Source organism: Camelus dromedarius, chromosome 20, assembly GCF_036321535.1.
Source record: "Camelus dromedarius isolate mCamDro1 chromosome 20, mCamDro1.pat, whole genome shotgun sequence".
In the NCBI taxonomy this organism is placed as follows: Eukaryota; Metazoa; Chordata; class Mammalia; order Artiodactyla; family Camelidae; genus Camelus; species Camelus dromedarius.
This window is the reverse complement of record NC_087455.1, coordinates 1,706,864-1,725,625: the sequence shown is the minus strand read 5'-3', so window position 1 is coordinate 1,725,625 and position 18,762 is coordinate 1,706,864. Positions and strand designations below refer to the sequence as shown.

General features: G+C 61.3%; 1 protein-coding gene across 1 annotated transcript in view; it reads right to left on the bottom strand.

The window, feature by feature from the left end:
• TSNARE1 (t-SNARE domain containing 1) overlaps window positions 1–18,762 on the bottom strand; it is an 85,664-nt gene that overhangs the window by 11,400 nt on the left and 55,502 nt on the right. Inside the window, 4 exon segments of the mRNA XM_064476788.1 lie at window positions 7,477–7,635; window positions 14,412–14,471; window positions 14,967–15,041; window positions 17,098–17,188. Coding sequence (XP_064332858.1) covers window positions 7,477–7,635; window positions 14,412–14,471; window positions 14,967–15,041; window positions 17,098–17,188 — 385 coding nt within the window.

Below are 18,762 nucleotides of genomic sequence, written 5' to 3'. Positions count from 1 at the left end.
GTGGGGCCTAACCCTGACCTCTGGCCACCACGAGGGTGTCAGCAGGGGGCGCCCTCCACCCAGAGCAGACAAGAAGTAGGTGGCAAGCCTGGGGTGGCAAACCCCTCCTGTACCCTCAGACAGCAGCTGCCTATGTGATCTCAGGGAGTGACCAGACTGGCTCAGAGGGGCTGCTCAGACCATGGGGACCCCAGGATCTCAGCTCCCAGCCAGATCATCAGCCTGTGGGCTCACAGCCTCTGGCCTGGGGCAGGGAGCCCCACCCAGACTTTCCTAGTAGAGAGAGCAGGCGTGGCCTTAGACGTGGGGTGGGGGAATTTGTGGTACCCACCCCCAGCCCCTGGCCACCTGCCCGTGAACGAGTTTCTAGGCTTGTGCCTCCTCCTCCAAGATCCCGCACGGATGCTGGGACTGGGCTGTGGGGAGACTTGAAGGGCCGGGGGCGGGAGGGGCCGGGGGAGGGGGCGCAGAGGGCAGCCTCAGTAGCAGGGACAGTGGGCAGAGGAGGAGTGTCTGGGCACAGGCAACAGCATGGCCAGGTATTCTTCTGGTCACCACGCTGGGCATCTAGGCCGGCCTCGGCTCCCGATGGAGGATGCCAAGGGCAGGTGGGGCTCAGGTCCCAGCCCTTCTGGGGGGCTGCACCAGAGACCTGGATCCCACCAGGAGCCAGGGTGGGGACCAAGCTCCGGGCAGAAGTCCAGGCCTTAGTCCTAGGGTGCAGGCTGCAGGCCAGGCTGGTCACTGGGAGGGTGGAGGGGCTGAGAGCCCAGGAGCCCCCCAGAGCTGCCCTGGGATGGAGCCCCCAGGGGCGTTGAGCAGCCCCAGCTGTGGTGCATGAGGGCGGCAGGCATTGGGAGCCATGTGCCCAGGCGTGGGCACCAGAGAGCAGAGAGACTATAAAAACACCTTCAGTTACTAAATGTTTAAATCATGCAATTATTTTCCTGATTGCTTCTAAAACTAGAACTCATTAAAAGCGCTCGCAGAACCTTCTTTCTCTCCTCCACTGGCACTGCAGAATAGCAGCCCTGCGCAGGACGCCATAAAGCCTCGGTGTATGCGTGCGCGTGTGCGTCTGCGTTCCCTCCACTTCTAAGAACGAAGGGAAAGAAAGCACCGCTGCGCTTTTTCTCTATCGTGCAGTCTCTTCTCAAGCTCAGGACCTCGGCAGCCGTCCTCCCACAGAGATGACTCCTCCAGTTCGCGGAACAGCCAAACTTCATCTACTGATGTGTTCACATATTTAGAACTAAGTATTAACCATAACCACCTCTCCTCTGCATTCCAGCTGCACGATGTCAGCTCTGGAGAGGGTGGCTGGGCCCCGACAGGCTCTGCTCAGCCTGGAGGCCCTTCCTGGCCCCTCCTCACCCCAGCCTCTTCCTTCCCGACCTGCCAGGTAGCCATGGTAACAGAGCAGCTGAGCGCGCACCTGGGCCAGGTGACACACCAGCTCAGGAAGGGAGCGGAGCGCCAGGCCTCACAGGTGAGATCAGGTGAGTTGGGCTGGCGCAGACACGGCCACCGAGGCCGGTGGGCAGATGCGGCTGGGCAGTGCCAGGCAAACCCCCTACGTGCTGGCAGTGGCTGGGGGCACGTGCCCATCTCGTTCCACCTCCCCCCAGCCCCTGGGGTGGGCACTGCCCTGCCCTCCAGGAAGGAAGAGCCCACCTCACCCAGAGCTCAGCGGCTGCCCGCGGGTGGATGGAGCTGGGCCTCACGGGCTGGCTCCTGGGCTCCGCCACCGACAGCCTCGTGGGGCGACCTCAGTGACCTGCCGTACCCTCACCTCAGGAAGAGGCAGGTGTCAGAGCATCGCCGTCAGAACAGCCCTGCTCTCGAGTCAGGCAACCTGGGCTCGAGGCCCAGCTCCGCCACAGCCAAGTGACGCGACTCCTCTGAGACGCCACTGCATCTCTGATAAAACTGGAACATGGGGGCGCTCCCTCTCACAGGGCTGCTGTGGGGGCGGATGAGAAGACACACACAAATAAAGGCGGCAGAGCCCTTTTCTCAAAACACAAGTCTGCGGAGTCCAAACACTTGCAGCTTTTCGTCCATTCACCTGCCATCCCCCAGTGCCCCCCCACCCATCCCCACACCCCCACCATCCATCCATCCGTCCATCCCCCCACCATCTGTTTGTCCTAGAGACAGTCACTGAGTGCCCTTTGGGGTGCTAGGAACACTGCAGTGACTAAAACAAAAATCCCTGCCTCCGGAAGGGGTACATTCTCCTGGAGGAAGAGAAGCAACAAGATAATTAATTAAACAGCATGCTAGACAACACAGTGGGGAAACTGAAATTTTAGGCCGCAGAGGTCCCGGGAGGCCGTGGACCCAGAGCTGGCAGGAGGGAAAGCAGGGCAGCGGGAGCGCAGGGAGCACTTGGTGCCGGCAGAGCTGAGGGACAGCCTTGCAGCGACAAAAGAGGGGTCAGCTGTGAGCATCTGAAGCCAGACACAGCTGTGGGGACACTGGGCAAGCCAGCGGCCAGGGGGAGAACATGGGCTCTGAGGGCGGCCTTGTCCCTGGGGGAAGGAAGCAACGGAGGCCTTGCCTCCTGCCCCTGGGGAGGACGGGTCTCCCAGAAAAGGGGCCTCGCTGGAGTGTCGTGTGGACCGGCAGGCACCCTTCCTGCCCCTCCAGAGAGGCCACCCCCCGTCACCCAGCCCTAGGTCATCCTGCAGCCCCAGGGGGTCACCACAGTGGCACCCGGGACGCTCCACTTCCCAGCCTGCCAGGCACCCTGCAGCCCACTAGCTGAGGGCCCCGCATTTTTGACCACCCCATAGGACTACGAGACAGACTCACAGAGGGGCCCTGAGACCATGAGGGATGCGAGGGGGTGCCAGCTGGGGGAGCTGGCTCTGCCCAGGCCGGCCACGGCCTTGCTGTGTGCCCGAAGGGACCCCAGCTTCTTCTTGGGGCCCCACATGCTCAGCTGCAGAAGGAATAAGGTGGAGGGTACACGGCCAGTGGATACGGGCAGCGGGCACCCTGCCCTGCAGGCCAGACTCTCAGGGGAGGGCCAAGGCCGAGGAGGAGGTGGGGCCGGTTGGCGGCACCTGTACCGGCCCTGGCACAGCTGGGATGGACTGAGAGACCGCCGAGGGGCAGCAGACAGGCCTAGGGACAGAGCTGCCAGTGCCTGGTCACCCGATGGTCCATGGTGGGGAGGGCAGCACCTCCTGGACACGACTTAACTGGGGGCGTGGACCCCCCCCCCCCCGATGCCGCATCCAGGCTGCTCTTCCCAGCCGCAGCACCGCTGCTCAAATCGACTAAAGCTCCCGTTCTCGGCAGCGGGAAGGACACGGGCTTTCCCTCTTCTCTCTGCTCCAGAAGGGCTCCTGGGAGTGCGGGGGCCCTGTGGGCCTGGCCCACCTGGGACCTGTGTCAGGGAACTGCCCTCGGCTGGGAGGCCAGAGACCAGCCACCTCAAATCGGGGAGAAGGAGCCCAGAAAGGAGCGCCAGGCTCGGCGGAGGGGGCCGGTGCCACGAGCACCCCGTCGGGAGGACCTGCCCACGGGCCCGGGTCCTGCACGCGCGGAGCTCACCTCTGCCCGGCACAGTCCTCCTGACACGCCTCACCGGGTGGAGCCAGGGCTGCCTGCCGCGCTAGGATCAGGGCTCAGACCCCGCGAGGCCAGCCATGTGCCCTGCCCGGCGGGAAGTGGGTGCCATGCCGTGGCTCCACGTGAGTGCGTGCCAGGGCCGCATGCGTCCCGGGGCCACGTGCTCCCCCTCATGACTGGCCACTCTGCCCTCTGCAGTCTCCCTGCTCCTCTGGCTGGAGGGGGTGTGTAGAGGGGTCTCCTGCACCCTGGGAGCCTGCAGGCCAAGTACTGCCATCCTCGGGCAGGGAGCCAGCTCCTGAAACACCAGGGACACAGCCCTCCGTCACCTGGGCCGCCTCTGCAGCTCCAGGCAGACAGCAGGGGAGGCCAGCAGCCAGCAACGTCCGGACCCAGGAGGGCTTCCAGGAGGCAGCAGCCATGGCAGCAGCAGGTGAGGCTCATTCTGGGCATCTGAGCAAGGGGGTGGTGTCGTGGGGCAATGGGGATGGGGGCAGGGGCCATCTCAGGGGTCCAGGCCAGGGGAGGGACATGGGATGTCATGCCCACAAGTGGGAAGCCCCGCAAGGGTCTGAAAGGACACTCTGTGCTCAGAGAGGACAGGCTGCCCAGGGAGGTTGGGTGGAGGTGTTCACGGAGCCCCTGGGGCAGGACACCCTCACCTGGAACCTAACTGGGCAGGTTAGGTGGGCCCACTGAGCCCGGGAAGCGCCCAGAATCACAGGCTGGGGCACCCCTTGGTCTCCTGCCCACTCACCGCCTGATCCCTTGCCAGCAAGCCAAGTTGCCCGTTGGCCCCTGAGAGCACCTCATGGGCCATCTGAAATGGCAGGGCCTCGAGAGGGTGGCCACCCCTCAACCAGCCCATTTCCCAGATGAAACAACTGAGGTGGGTGGTGGGTTCAAGGTCACCCAGCCAGTCAGGAGACAGCTGGGCCTGAAGCCAGGACAAGGCACTCTAGTCTGGTACTTTGTTTCGTCCAGTAAGATGAGCCAGGAGGGGGAGAGGGGAAGGGACGGGGACACCGAGTGGACCCATCAGCCCTGCACCCTCAGCACTGGGCCGTGCGGGGCCCAGCGTGCACCCCACAAGCGCCCATCCCCGGCCAGGAGGCAGGACAGAGAGAGAAGTACGGGGGAATCAGACACGACGCAGCTGTCGCTGTGACTTCAATGCCACTTTTGGGGCCTCGGTTTCCCCCTCTGTCCACTCCCCCCACAGTAGGCAAGTCCTTGAGGGAAGACCAGGGCCTCAAAGGGGCTCCCCGGGACCCCATGTCTCACCCGGTGACACTCTGAATGCATATATCCATGCAAGTCCAAAATGCCCCTGGGCATGTGGGGGGCAGTGGGGAGAATGAGACGGGGGGGGGCGGTGGGGAACAGTGACGTGTTTCCACATGGAGACACTGCCACTGGCCCAGGTGAGAAACACATGTCTCCCTGGGGCTGTTCCCAGCCCCCTCCCCAGAACACCTGCCCACTCACCGCAGCCCGGCCCCCGCAGGCCCTGCAGCTCTGGACCCACAACCCCCGAAACCTGAGCAGCCAGGCTCAGGCTGTCCCCGGAGGGACCTGGGGATGCCCACCAGCCCTCAGACTGGGTTTCTGCTGCTGTCACTTGCACGAGCTCCTGGTTGGGCGCCGTGGCCCCTCCGATACCAGTCCTGTTTGAGATGCGTTGTTACCAGGACAGCTGCAAACCTGGGGGAGGGCTTTTTAAAGGCTAATGACAGTTTGCATTTGTTTTTCCCATTTCCAAAGATTGTAAGAGGGAGGGAGGGAGGTGCAGTGCTCACCGAAGGCTGCCTCCCAAGACCATGATGCTGACTCTGGCTCCCACGCCACTGCCCTCTGGCCGGTACCTGCCCGCCCACATCACCCCACACTGCAGATGAAACAGGTGAACGGTGAGGCTGGCCTCGGGTCCTGCCCACGGCCCCCCACAAACCCCCAGCCCGCTGAGGGCCACAGACAAGGCTGAATTAAGGCTGGCCCCGTGTTAACCAAGGTCCTAGGTCGGCGCAGAGCCCTGCCCCTCTCTCGCCAGCCCAGGCCCCTCCACCTCAGCTGAGCTAACCCCGGTAGGGCCGCCCTCCCCCGCCGCCCCACCTGTATTCACCGCTCACACGAGGACCAGGACGAGCTGGCAGTGCCTGGGTCTCAGTTCCTCCGAACCCCATCCTGAAGGCCTCTGTACCCGCAGAGCTGTGTCTGGCACCTCCCTCAGCCCGTCGGCTGCAGCAGGCTGTCCCAGGCACCCGCCAGACCCCCAGCACACCCACAGCCCTCCTGCCGCTCTGCCCTCAGAGCTGAGCCCCCGGCCTTTCCTGGGGGCTCCCTTTGCCCCCCCGTGCCTCACACCCAGTCAGTCAGGAGCAGCCGCTCACCCACCACGCACACGTCCAGACCCTGGCGAGCCCGAGGGGTTCTCGGGGGCCCTTCCTGAGAGGGTTTCGGTTCTTGAGCTGAAGGTAGATGCGGGTCCCTCTGCCTCCGGGGCCTCCCAGCCCCCGGGGCACTGGGGCAACATCTCCTGACCTGTTCTTGACTTTCCAGGGAAAGCAGGTCTCCCGTGCCCTCTCTGTGTGTCTGGTCCTGATCTGGACCATCTCAGCAGCAGGGAGAGGCCTCCTGCCAGGGCCGGCCAGACGGCCGCCTTCCTCTCTGGGGAGCGAGGTCGGGTGTGAGGAGAGCGGGGGCTCTGCTGAGGCAGAGCCCTCTGACAGGGGCTGGGGAAACAGGCCCTCCCCACCCCCAGGCCCCAGAGGTAGAGCGGTGGAACGCCACCTCCTCACAGGGCTTCAAGAGTCCAGGACCTGCTGGTCAGAGCCACGGCGAGAGGTCCTGAGCCGGGGACTCGGTTCACCATCTCGCCAGTTCCCTGATCCTCTAAAAGCAGCTGCTTTTACGGGACTTTGTTCCAGAAACCCAGCCCCTGGGAGCTTCAGGGCGATGAGACAGAGGCACAGAGAGAGGAGGGACACCCGCCTCCCCTGAGGCTCAGGCCCCACCGTCCACAGCCACACCCGGGGGCAGGACCCCCACACCCACAGAGCTAGCACGTCTCCACCGGGCGGCCCGCCTGCTACAACCTGCGGGCACTTCCAGCGTCAGGAGCGAGAGGCCCACTCGCTCACTCACACTCACCGGCTCGCACGTTCACCTGCACCCCTGCTCCCACACCTACACAGCCACCCACGTGCTCACACACACATTCATGCACCGACTCCCATGTGCCCAGCTCAAGGGACTGCAGGCCGCTGGCAGTAGTCACAGACTGTCCGCGGCCAGAGGAACATTCGGCGGGACGTGTTACACATGTGCGAGCTTGAGAAGAACAAAGAACAAGCAGCCCTCACCCAGGCCCCCTCCCTACCCCACGCCTCCAACAACACTGCCACCTGCTGGCAGCACTCTAAATTACAGGTTCAGTCTCCTGGCAGTTCATTCCACCACTCAAAACACATCTAATGGGAACTGCTCAAGGTGCTGAACGGCCTCATCAGCGAAACAGCCTCCCGGAAATCCAGGTGTGCAGTGAAGGAAGTGGCCAGGGGATTCCAGGCCAGAGGGCTGAGCCCTGTTAGGAAAATGCCAGGTGGTGGGGATGAGACACAGAGTGAGACTGTCGGGGTCCCTGGACTCTGCTCTCCCCACCTGGTGGCCAGATGGCCAAGGGGAGGCCGACAGCTCAGGCAAGGCCCTAGGAGCCCAGCTCCAGCCCCTCCAGCCTCAGACGGGGGACGGGTCACAGCCTACTGGTCAGCCTGCAGGGCTGACCCAGCCTCCACTCAGAGAGAGCCAACAGCCAGCACAGCCAGGAGTCCGAGCATACCGGGTGCACTCGCACACATGCACACACACTGGCACACACCCACACGCCACCCTCACCTCGATCTGCAGGATTGCCTCCTCGCGCAGCCGGATGGCCTCCAGGTCCTCCTCGGTGATCTCTGGAAGCAGCACCTGCTCCTGGCCCTGCCACACGCTGTCGCCCCCATTAAAGATCTTCTCATCCTCGGCGAGCTCGGCAAGAGGGGTCTGGGAGCTCTGCTGAAGACACGGACCTGTGGTTGCCTGAACACAGCTCACTGCCACCAGGAGGGGCTGCATCTTCCTTCTGGGCTCCCAGCAGGCAGCTTCAGCCTTGGCTCAGGCACCCAGGAGCCCGGGCTCTACAGCCCTGAAGGGGTGGGGGGCCTGGGACCTCCACCCTGTCACTGGGGGACAACCCCACAAGGCCATGGGGAGCTGGGGCTGCTATGAATGGTGCACAGGGACCAGGGATGGGCAGATGCCAGGCCCCTGCCCTTCAGCCCACGTGCCCACCTCTAGCCATCCCAGGCCTGGCTGCGGGGAACCCACATCCACTTCCCAAGCTAGGGCCACATGGAAGACCCTGCAGAGCACAGCTGCCATGTTCCCAGCTCTTGGGGGTCACCAGCCTCTTTGTGAACCCCCAGAAAATGCCCCTACATGCACAAACACAAACCCCAGCTTCTCATCTGGGGGCTGTGAACTCCCCGAAAGCCCATCCTAGAGCGGGTTACAGACTGGGGAGCAGCTGCCAGGCAAGGGCTGTGGAAACCGAGGCATGGATGTCACAAGGCAGGACACAATCCTCCACCACCACCCCGCCCCCAGCTGGGGCGGGACCACGGGGAAGGGAAGCCTGAGGGGGGTTTTCAAGTTGTTTCATTCTTTACTCATTTTTTCAATTTACCAAAATTTAAAGTTCAGTAGTGGCATCTCCCCTGAATAAGCCCTATTCGCTCCCTCATGGGACAGTCTGGGTACAAGAGAGCTGACACCCTTCTGAGGGGCCAGGTCCGAGTTGGGTGCGGGGTGCCTGTGGGGGGCTGCATTGATCCCGGCCCCCTCCAGAGGTGAGTAGGACATGGGGACAGGCCCCCCCAGAGCCGTGACTTTACACGTACAACACATTCAAGTTAACCGCAAATGTGCAACAACAAAGCCACTGATCTGCACGCCCTCCCCCTCCTCCCGCCAGGCAGCAGGTAACGGCCCCCACACTGCCCCCTCCCAGTCGGGGCGTTTCCTCATGCTGAGTCTGTGTGCACGATCACCGTGTGTGTTACCGTGTGTACATGTATGAGATGACAAGGGCAACGGGAGGGCAGCCCGGCGGCTAGTGCTCCCCATCTCCTGCGTGTCCCTGATGCTCCCAAAAACCTCGTAGGGAGCAGCCAGGAGCCCATATCACAGACGTGAAGCCGGGACTCCGGGCTCCCACCCAGCCCAGGGGCAGTGCTGTCCTAGAGGCAGAGGTCAGTGCCGGGCACACAGCTGGCAGGCACCCTCAAGTCTAGAACTCCCTTGAGCCCCTCCTACAGTGTCGGGCAACGGGACGGGGCTGAACGCAGGACTGGCATCATCCACAGGACCACCCTCTGCTGGCTCCACATCCCCAGACTCGGCATCAGTCCCCCTGGAGGCGGCTGCAGAGGCCATGACCTGCCTCTCTTCTGCTTTCCTCTTTGCCCCTGGCCCCTGATGTTTGCCTGCGAGGGAGACTAGCTTCCAACCCTCCTGTGCAGCTCAGGTCACAGGGCCACACTGATGCCAGCAGAAGTGACACATGGGACTCGGGGTGGAAGGGGGGCCTCCAGGTCCCCCCGGCTGGGGCTGACTCGGGTGGCAGCTCCAGGACCATGCTTGTTCTTCCAACAGACCCACAACTCAGCTCTGGCCCTGCCGTGCCCCCAGGAGGTGCCCCTTGGGTCAGCAGGAGGAGGACACACATCCACGTTCTGTCCTGCATGTCAGGCCCACAACGGCCCTCCCGGGCCAGGTCTGGAGATGGAGCAGACGGAGGGGGAGAGCCCCGGGCACAGACGTACTCACCTGCGCATCAAAAGCAACAAATAGCACCAGTTTGACAGATGCCAGCACAGGAGGGCACGTGACACCGTGAAAGCACGTGCTGACTGCATCCAGGGTGGGGGACAGCGGGCACCCTGAGTGGCCCTGCCCACGGGAGGCCCTGGTGGTAACAGGACCACCACCACCACTGGGGCTGCAGAGGGACACAGTGGGATGCCTGGTGCCTCCTTTTCCCCCAACTCCGCTCACAGCCCCACAGGATGGGCACGCTGCCCCATCACAGGGTGACACATCCGCAATCACCCCATCCTCCTCCCAAAGCCACATCCTCCCCACAGACCTCTTCCCCGGGAGTCAGCAGAGGCCTTTAAATAAGTAAATATGTGGATAGATGAAAATAAAATAAAAGATCTGAAAAACCTGTTGACAAGCGCTGCTCGTCCAAGGCGGCAATTATCACCTCCCCTTTCCGTGTGGGCGGGAGGAAGTGAGCAGTGCCAGGCGGGCAGGAGCGGGTGGAGGCTGGCCCCACGCCAGGCCCCGCGCCCCCCACCTCCCCTTCTGCGGCTCCCAGCTCCCCCGCCCTACGCTGCAGCCAGAGCTGAATCAGGCTCTGGCCCAGCACTGGCACCACTGGGAGGCCCGGGCCAGCAGACACCCGCTCAGGGCTCAGTGCTCCCCAGGGAACGGGAACAGTGACCCCCACCCAAGGCCCCTGCTCAGCACACAACAGCTGCGCTGCCTGCCCCATCCCGACCCATCTCCTGTCCACGCGGTGCCGGGCACAACCCTCACTCCTGGCAGCGGTGACGGCGTCTGGCCCCCTTCACTGACCGCACACCCTCGGCAAGGGCAGCGAGCAAACAGGAAAAGCTCAGCTCCATGGCTTCCTAGCTGTGTGGTCCTGGCAAGTCTCTTAACTGCTCCAAGCCTCCACCTTCACCTCCATAAGGCAGGGCTGACACCACCATGTCCCAGAGTCACGGAAAGGGGTGAATGAGACAAAGGTAAAGTCCCAACCAGGAAGCACACGTGAGAACCAGACGCAGCCTGAAAGCCCAGGAGCGACGCCGGGTGCCCCAGCCGCCCGTGCAGGCGGAGTCACGGGGCGCAAGCAGCGCACCCCTCCCAGCAGTGGCTGCTCCAGAACAGGGCACCCGGACCCCCACCTGCCCAATTCCATTGGCCTGAGGGCACCGCCTGAGCAGGGGCTTCTGCAAGTTTCCCTGGTCAATCCAGTAACCTGGGTGGGAAGAGCCCCGGCCGTGCACCTCAGGGCCTAGATGCAGGAGCGCCCCCCGCAGCAGTGCTGTGGCAGCACAACACGGCCAGCAGGACATGGATGGGGCTCCAGGGCACAGCCCGCGGTGAGCATCACGGGCCAGCTGACCCAGGGAGTCAACAAGCCGGTGAGGAAGTGCAGGGGGTGTCACGTTCAGCCTCTGGGAGCCTGGCTTTCAGTGGGAGCCCCGGAAAGCTGAAGCAAAGGGTGCAGGCCTCCCTGCAGACACGGGCGTGCGGCCTGGCCTCCCCAGTACTGGGCACCCTCCTTGAGCAGCTCCGGACAAGGGACCAGGGAGGGAGAAATGGCTGAGATGCCTGGTCCCAACACAGCCCTCCTCCTGAAAGGATCAGAAAGCGCCCTTTATCCTCCTCACAAAGGCTCAGCTTGGGTCTCGAGCTCCAAAGCCAGGATTAGGATTTGCTGGCAAGGCCCTGGGGCCAGAGAGAGGGGACAGCCGTGTGATGGTCTTCCAGCTTGCGGGGCCGCCAACAAAGGCAGCTTTCTCTTCCCTCTGAGGCCAAGGGCTTCGGTCCCATCCTGACACGTAGGTTAGAGGCTCCGAATCCAACGTGACTGCGGGAGGGCAGGGCCGAGCGGTTTCCCATGAGAAGAGATGGAGCCCAGTGGAGGCTCAGGGAGGCCGGGGGTCACGCTGGGGGGGCTCAGCATGGCCTCCACCCGGGGCCAACAAGTAGGGAAGTGACGGGTCACCTCCTCGTGGACTCCGACCCAGGGCTCCACGTGGGAACATCCGTGACCCGGCGGCAGGGCAGGCAGGGGGTCAGGGCGAGGGCCAGTCACAGGCCTGGGAAACACAGCTTGTCTAGGAGTCTGCGGCTGCTCACTGATTTCTCCAAATGGTGAACGGCCCTGCTTGTCCACGAATGGAAGCCTTTGGAGGCTCGGCAAACCCTGGAACACAGGTCTGGCGCGACGTTCGGTCCTGCCCGGCCGCACATTAAATGAAGAAGCCGCGACGGGGCAGGACCGACCGCCGGTGCCTGGGAACTGCCCGGCAGGCGTGAGGCTGCCCGAGACGGCGCAGACTGCCGCCCGCTCCCCGCGCAGCGCGGCCCGGCCCCGGGGCAGCAGCCGGGCGCAGCAGCACTGCCCGCTGGCTGGGCCTGGCCTGGCGGGAGACAGACCCGGCTCCCGGCCGAGACTGTGGCCCACCTGCTGGCAGCCACACCCAGTGCTCAGCTCGGAGGAGAGCCGGTGGGCAGCGGCCATCCCCACTCCTGCCAGGACCCTCCGCCTGCAGACGGTGGCCCCAAAGTCTGGGGCATCGACACAGCCACACCCCGGGGTTGAACCCTGCAGTGTCAGCTCGTGGACGTCAGCCCACGACGTTCCCGGAAATGACGTAATCTTTCTCAGTCTCTCAGGGGCACTGGCGGCCACCCTCCTCCTCTAAGAAACATCCAACCGTAACGGCAGCAACAGCCCAACGTACACAGCAGAAATGCACAGGCACGCCAGCCAGAGTGAGGGAACGACTCTCGGGTCAGGTACGGACACTCCAGGACCCCAGAAGTGGCCCTCCAGACCCCCACTCATTACACTGTCCCCAACCAAGGAAAACCATCTGGCTTCTAACTCTGCCTGTTAGTTTGGCCCAGTTTCGACCTCCGTCCTCTTCAGTCTCGCTCCTTGGGCTCAGCACGCGTCCAAGCTGCCACCGGGGCCCTGCTGGCCACAGAGCAAGGAGTGTCTTCCACTTACGGACTTGGCATAAGTGCCTGTCCAGCCGGCTGCGTGTCCCGCAGTGCCGAGTGCTTCCACGACACGTGTGTGCGTTCCTACGGGGCACACACCTCGGGTGGAGCTGCAAGGTCACAGGTAGGAAGGTGACGCACTCTGGCCAACGTCAGCAAGGTTCCCGTCAAGTGGGCGAGATCTCTGGGTGCCCCGTGGCCTCACCGACACGTGGTATTCCCCCGCGCGTCTATCTGCATTTTCAGTTGCTTCGGCAGCTGTGAGGCGTGCAGTGATGAGGCGTGGTGGGTCACCCTGCCTTGTGATGTTCACCCTTGTGTGCTTTTGAATTGAGTTGTCTGCCTGTTCCTATTGATTTGTAGGAGATCTTTATATATCACGGATGTAACTGTTTTCAGAGATGTGTTGTGCAAACGCCTTCTCTCACTGTGGGGTGTCTCTTCATTCCCTTATGGGTGTACAGATTTCACAAAGTCAAGTCTACCATCTCTTTCTAGTCAGCACATTTTCATCTGTGTAAGGAACGTCTGCTCACTATGTAGATGTGAAGACAGCCTCCCATGGTGGCTTCTAGAAGCTTCGTTGCCTTTCCGATCACAATATGGGTCAAGGATCCAGTGAAGTGACCTGTGTGGGTGGGCGAGCTGAGGTAAAGAGTCTGCCGGGAGCGGCAGTGTTGTGCCCCAGCCCTCAGCGCCCCCAGCCACGCGGCCGGCGCCGGGCCTGGGCCAGGTCCTCACTGAGTCTCCAACTGCTACGCTTTCGTCTTTGTTCAGTTCAAGATGATTTCTAATTTCCACTGCGGTTTCTTCTTTGATCCGTGGGTTATTTCAAATTGTGTTCTTTAAGTTCTCAGCCCCCCAGTGATTTTTTTGTTAGCAGATTCTCCTTTAATTGCACTCTGGTTAGAGAACACACTCAACCCTTTAGAATCTGCTGAGACTGGCTTTAATGTCCGGTGTACGTGTATGTGCGCTTGAAAGGAACACCCGGTCTCTCGCGGTGGGACGCTGTCATAAACTCCAATTAGGTCAGGTTATTATTTGAATCTCTCATTTCCTCGCTGAATCCTTCTGGTCTATTTTATTACTCACTTAGGGAAGTGTGTCCTAATTCCCAACTGTGATTGTAGATTTACGAGTTTTCCCTTTTACTACTGTCAGTTTTGCTTTGTATTTATATTATTTGATGCTCAATTATTACGTACATACACAGTTACATATAAATTTAGAATTACATTTAAATTAGCCTTTTGTCCTTGCACAACGCACCTCGCACCTCCGTGTCGCCACCATCCCCTCCACGTGACGTCTACCTATTCTGATGCTAATACAGCCATGCCCGTTTTCTTTTGCCTTATGGTTGCATAATGAATCTTTCTTCCATCCTTTTACTTTCAACACTTTTCTAGATTCACATTTCAGGTTCACCTCTGGCAAGCACTACATAGTATCTTCCTTCTAACCGAGTCTGACAGTCTGCGCCCTGTAACTGGAGGGATTCGCTCATTTCAATTTAACGTAAGTGGTGTTTAGTCCACCATCTCACAACTTGTTCCCTATTTTTCCTGTTTTTTGCTTATTTCTCTTTTTTTGCTTTTAAATTAATCAAGTTTTGTTTTATTCCACTTGTTCCTCTCTGTTAACCCATCTTACAGGTCCCGTTCTTGTGCTCTCAGTGTCACCCACAGCATAACACACAGCCTTGCTTTACTACAGTTTATCTTAAGTTAGTTCTTTCTGTCACTTCTCTGATGATCTAGGGACATTTCAACACGTCAACACCATCTACCTTCCTCATCAAGCCCGCGCTAGAGACTTGAGGGAAAAATGCCAATTTCCTCAAAGGTCATTTGTCAAGGTGACGTCCTCAAACAGAGGCCCCTGCCCTTGGTACCCCCTGCTCTTCCCTGCAGCCCAGTGGCACCGGACTCTATGCTGTCCCCAAACAGCCACTGACCATGGTCAATCTCAGTACCCACCTGCCGTCTGCCACCCCTCTGTGCCGTGGGAAGCAGGGCTCTGGACTTCTCTGCAATTTTCTGTCGGATACAGTACAAGAAGAGGGAGACAGGAAGAACAGAAAAGGTGAGAAAGAGAGCAGCAGCGTCAGATAAACACGACGTACTGGACCACGGCCGACGGCAGAGCACAGCTCCAGCCCCAAGAAGAGAGCCGCCCCACATGTCAGGAAAGCTGGGAGCCGGGCCGGGCTTGGCAGGCACTCTGCTAGACGGCCTCCTCCACACACCCGGGCTCTCTGGGGCTGTTTCCTCACCTGTCAGGACGAGGGATACCTGCTGTCCCCCCTCCCAAGAGGCCGTTGCGAGGACTGTCCTGGGCCGTGCCCCAGAAGTCAAAGAGCCCTCACTGCACGCGCCGCAGCCGCACCAGCGGGACCCCGGCGGCTGCTATGTGTCTGCGGGGCTGCCCGTCCTCTGCTTCAGGGGATGGGACCATGCCAGGCTGACTGAGCGAGTGCTCAGGGGACCAAGCCCACCCCACCCGCCCGGCAACCTCACCTGCCGGCGCCTCACCTTCTGCACCACTCCATAGCGCTGGACGGCGTCTGAGAGCTGAGTTTTCAGGCAGTCCAGCTGCAGGCGCTCCTGCTGCAGAGAGAGGACGGCTTCCACAGGTCTGAGGCCTCGTCCTGCCTCTGCAGCCCCACTGTCTTCGGGCACTTCAGTCCCTACACTCCTGCGCCCTCCTGCCACTCCTGGCAGCGCCCGCCCCACAGCCCCCGGTCCACCCACCACCAGTCCCACGGCCATCATCACCCCCACATTAGAACCGGGCCCGTCCATGTGTACTGCACCTGCTCCATCCCCCAAAAACACCAGCAGGGCTCCGTGAGCACAGACAGCATCGCCCGACGCCAGCCCCACCCAGCCCCAACACGCAGTCAGCACTGACCGCGGAGCCAGCTGCCCCGGCACAGCATGCCTGTCTGGTCTCCAGTACCACTCAGGTGAGTTCGGAGCCCCATCTGACAGCTCAGGAGATCCTGGGCCCGAGTTCTCAGAGGCCTGTTCCAGTCCACACAGGTGGTGGAGCCAGGCCGCTGGCCCCAGAGCACATGTGCCCAACCACACACAAGGCTGCATCTTGTCCCCGGCATCAGAGCTGCAGTCACCAAGCCGTCCATCAAGCCAGCACCAGCCCCTTGGCTCCCCTCCATGGCCACTGTCCTCCCGCTGGAATGGGACCTCGTCCCCTGTTGGTCTCTGCACCCCAGTGTCCAGAATGATGCCTGCACAGAGCCGGCACTCAAGACATACTGTCAAACCAGGGGACGCACAAGCAGGCCCTGGACCTTGGCACCACCCGCTCAGATGTGTGTGAGCACCACCGGCCATCAGGAGCCCTAAGCCCTCGTCTCTCACCACGCAGCCTGGCACCGACAGACCACGCCTGTCCCAGTGTCCTTGGACCAGGACGCAGACGTGGGCTCCCAGTCCCCTCCTGCCCCCAGCACCTCCCGTCAGCTTCCGGGAGGGCCCTGGCCTCTTCCCAGACCCTGCGTTTCAAGTCACAAAACCCACCCCTCACTGCCACCATGCACCCCGTGCAAGCCCATGGGTGAGGGCGAGCTGCAGGTGCACCAGTGGGCCGGCCACGTCTCAGCGAGACCAGCTCTCCAACACAGGCCCCTCAGGCTCACTGGGTACCATCTGGGCCTCCCAGTCCTTGTGTGGCTACAGCTCTGTGGCGCCTGCTTCAGTGTCCAGGTGAGGCTCTTGTAATTAGCACCACATGTATGCCCCAGGACAGACCTAAGAGCTCAGGGAGTTATTCAGTGCTTTTTGGCAGAACCCCTCTAGCTCCAGCTCCAGCCCACATGATCCACCCCAGCTCCAGGTGATGGCACAGCCTCTCCTCCCTGAGAGAGCAGTGACCCCCTGGCAGTCCGCCCGGACAGCACGTCCTCCCACGGGACTATGAGAGCTGTAATGGGGGACCTCATCTGGATCCCTCTCCCAGCATCTGGCAGAGCAGGTGTTCAGTAAATGTTTGTTGGGTTCTTAGATGATGGATGGGTGGGTAAGTCAGTGGACAGGCGGGTAAGTGGATGGATGGACAGACAGATAAAAAGCGAGCTGGTGGATGGGAGGACTGAAAGAAGGAAGGATGTATTCTGCTTTTATAAAAGGGATCCCTCTGAATTTCCAAGGGGCTCAACTCTGCTTTCCTGCCCTGGTGACATACAGCTCTGGACCCAGAAAGACCAGAGCTCAAATCTAGTGCCCCCGCCCTGCCCTCCGTGATGCCTCAGGCAGGCATAAGTGCAAGAATAAAGCACAAAGCCACAGACAAAAAGGTCCCCGAACGCCAAGGCCACAGAACCGCGGCAGACGCTGCCCGGTGCAGCGTGACCCTGGGTGAAAGGCCAGGCCAGGCAGCTGCCTCTGGTCCCACGCCCAGGCCATGATGGTTAAATCGCGGGCGTGTGGAACAGCGGAGGGGTCTCAGGCCCAGCGGACGGAGGCACTCCTGTCCAGGAGGGCTGGGAGCCCACAACACCCACACCACTGCCTGGCCTGTGGCACTGCCCAGTGGACGGCTGAACACGCGACCTCTGCCCCAAGCAGCCACATGGGCCATCCTTTCCCCACGCTGCACCGCCCCCTGGCCCCCACACCCCGCCCCAGTCCCCAGGGAACATACCCGGGAGCAGCCCCGCAGGAGCTCGGCCATCTGCTTCAGGGCGCTGGTGCTGGCTGCAACGGTTTGGTTGGTCTCCTGCTGTGCCGCATGCCTGGGGCAAGCAAGCGTGCGGGGCGGAGGGGAGAGAAGATGGGGGGGCGGGGTTGGTGGGGCACGGGTGTGCGAAGGGGACACGGGAGAGGGAAGCCAGCAGGAAGGAAGAAGCAGGCAGAGGAAAGAGGGCCAGATGGGAGTAAGGACACACAGGCAGGCCCAGGGAGGGAAACAGGAGAGGAAGCAGGGGTGGTCGGGTGAGGCAGGAGGGAGGGAAGTGCACAGTGAGCCCGGGTCCCTGTCACCACACCCCTCACCCTGTGGACTCCACGGACCCACACACAAGCCATGGGGTTGGCACCTGCACCACTGGGGCCCAGCCCTGAGCCCTCCCGCAGAGGCCCCAGGGGGCAGCACCAGTCAGGCCCAGGGAGCAGGGTGGCCGCAGAGATGGCCCTGGGACCACCGCTGAGGAAACCTTAGCCTGCTGGGTAGGCCTCTGGGGCTGCGGGTGAGACGCCCATCTCCAGACCCAGGCTGGGGGTCTCTCCCAGCACCCTGCTGGTGTGAGGTTGACTGCCGCTCCTGTGGACAGAGTGGTGGGGGACAACCCTGCCCTCAGGCCTCCTGCAGGCTCACACAGCCAAGCCAGGGAAGGACCCTGGCCTGGCTCCAGGCTGCAGACACCAGGGAACCTCCTGGCCTTCCAGCTGCAGCTCAGACACCCCTCTTTACTCCCTGCAGGACCCCCACACAGCAACAGTGGGTGTGGGCACCGGGCTGGCCTGGGCTGAACGTGGGAAGCTCCTGAGAGCTTATGAATCACGTGTCAATAAATCTGACAACTAAGATGAAACAGAGAAATTACTTGAAAGACAAGAATGATCAAAACTGACTCAAGAAGAAACAGAAAACCTAAATAGCTCTATATCTATTGAAGGGATTAAATTTGTTCTTAAAAACGTTCCCAAAATACAGATGACTTCACTATCAAATATTTGAAGAAGCAGTAACATAGATACCACACAAACTCCTCCAGAAAACAGACAAAAAGGGACACTTCCATTTTACGCAGCCAGCATCACCCTGATACCAAAATCTAATTAAAGAACCTGAAAGAAAAGAGCAGCACAGGTCACCTAGGAACACAGCAGCAAGGCCCCTAACAGGGTGTTAGGGGCGCAAATCCAACCGCCCACAAACAGGGTAACATCCTGCGACCAAGAGGCGTTCATCCAAGGAAGGCAAGGTTGGTCTGACATCCAAAAACCAGTGACTGTAATCCTCGTGTTAATAGAACAGATTGAAAAGGGGGGAAATCACCTCAATAAAACCACGCAGAAAGAACGTCCGGCCAAACTCAACGCCCACTCGTGTAAAAGCTAAGAAACTAGAAGAGAAAAGGGAGACGATCAGCTGGAGGGAAAGAGCCTGTGAAGCCCGCCCAGCACGGGCCCTGCGGGGCGGCGGGCGGCGGGCGGGGCGCCCACCGTCCTGCCTCCATGCGGCGTTTTACGGGTTATGACGTTCTGATTGTGAAAGGACACGCTTACAACAGTGCAACATGGAAAAGAGGTGAGCAGCATGGGGACTGAAAACAAAGACACGAAACTGCCTCTGTCACGGAAGACA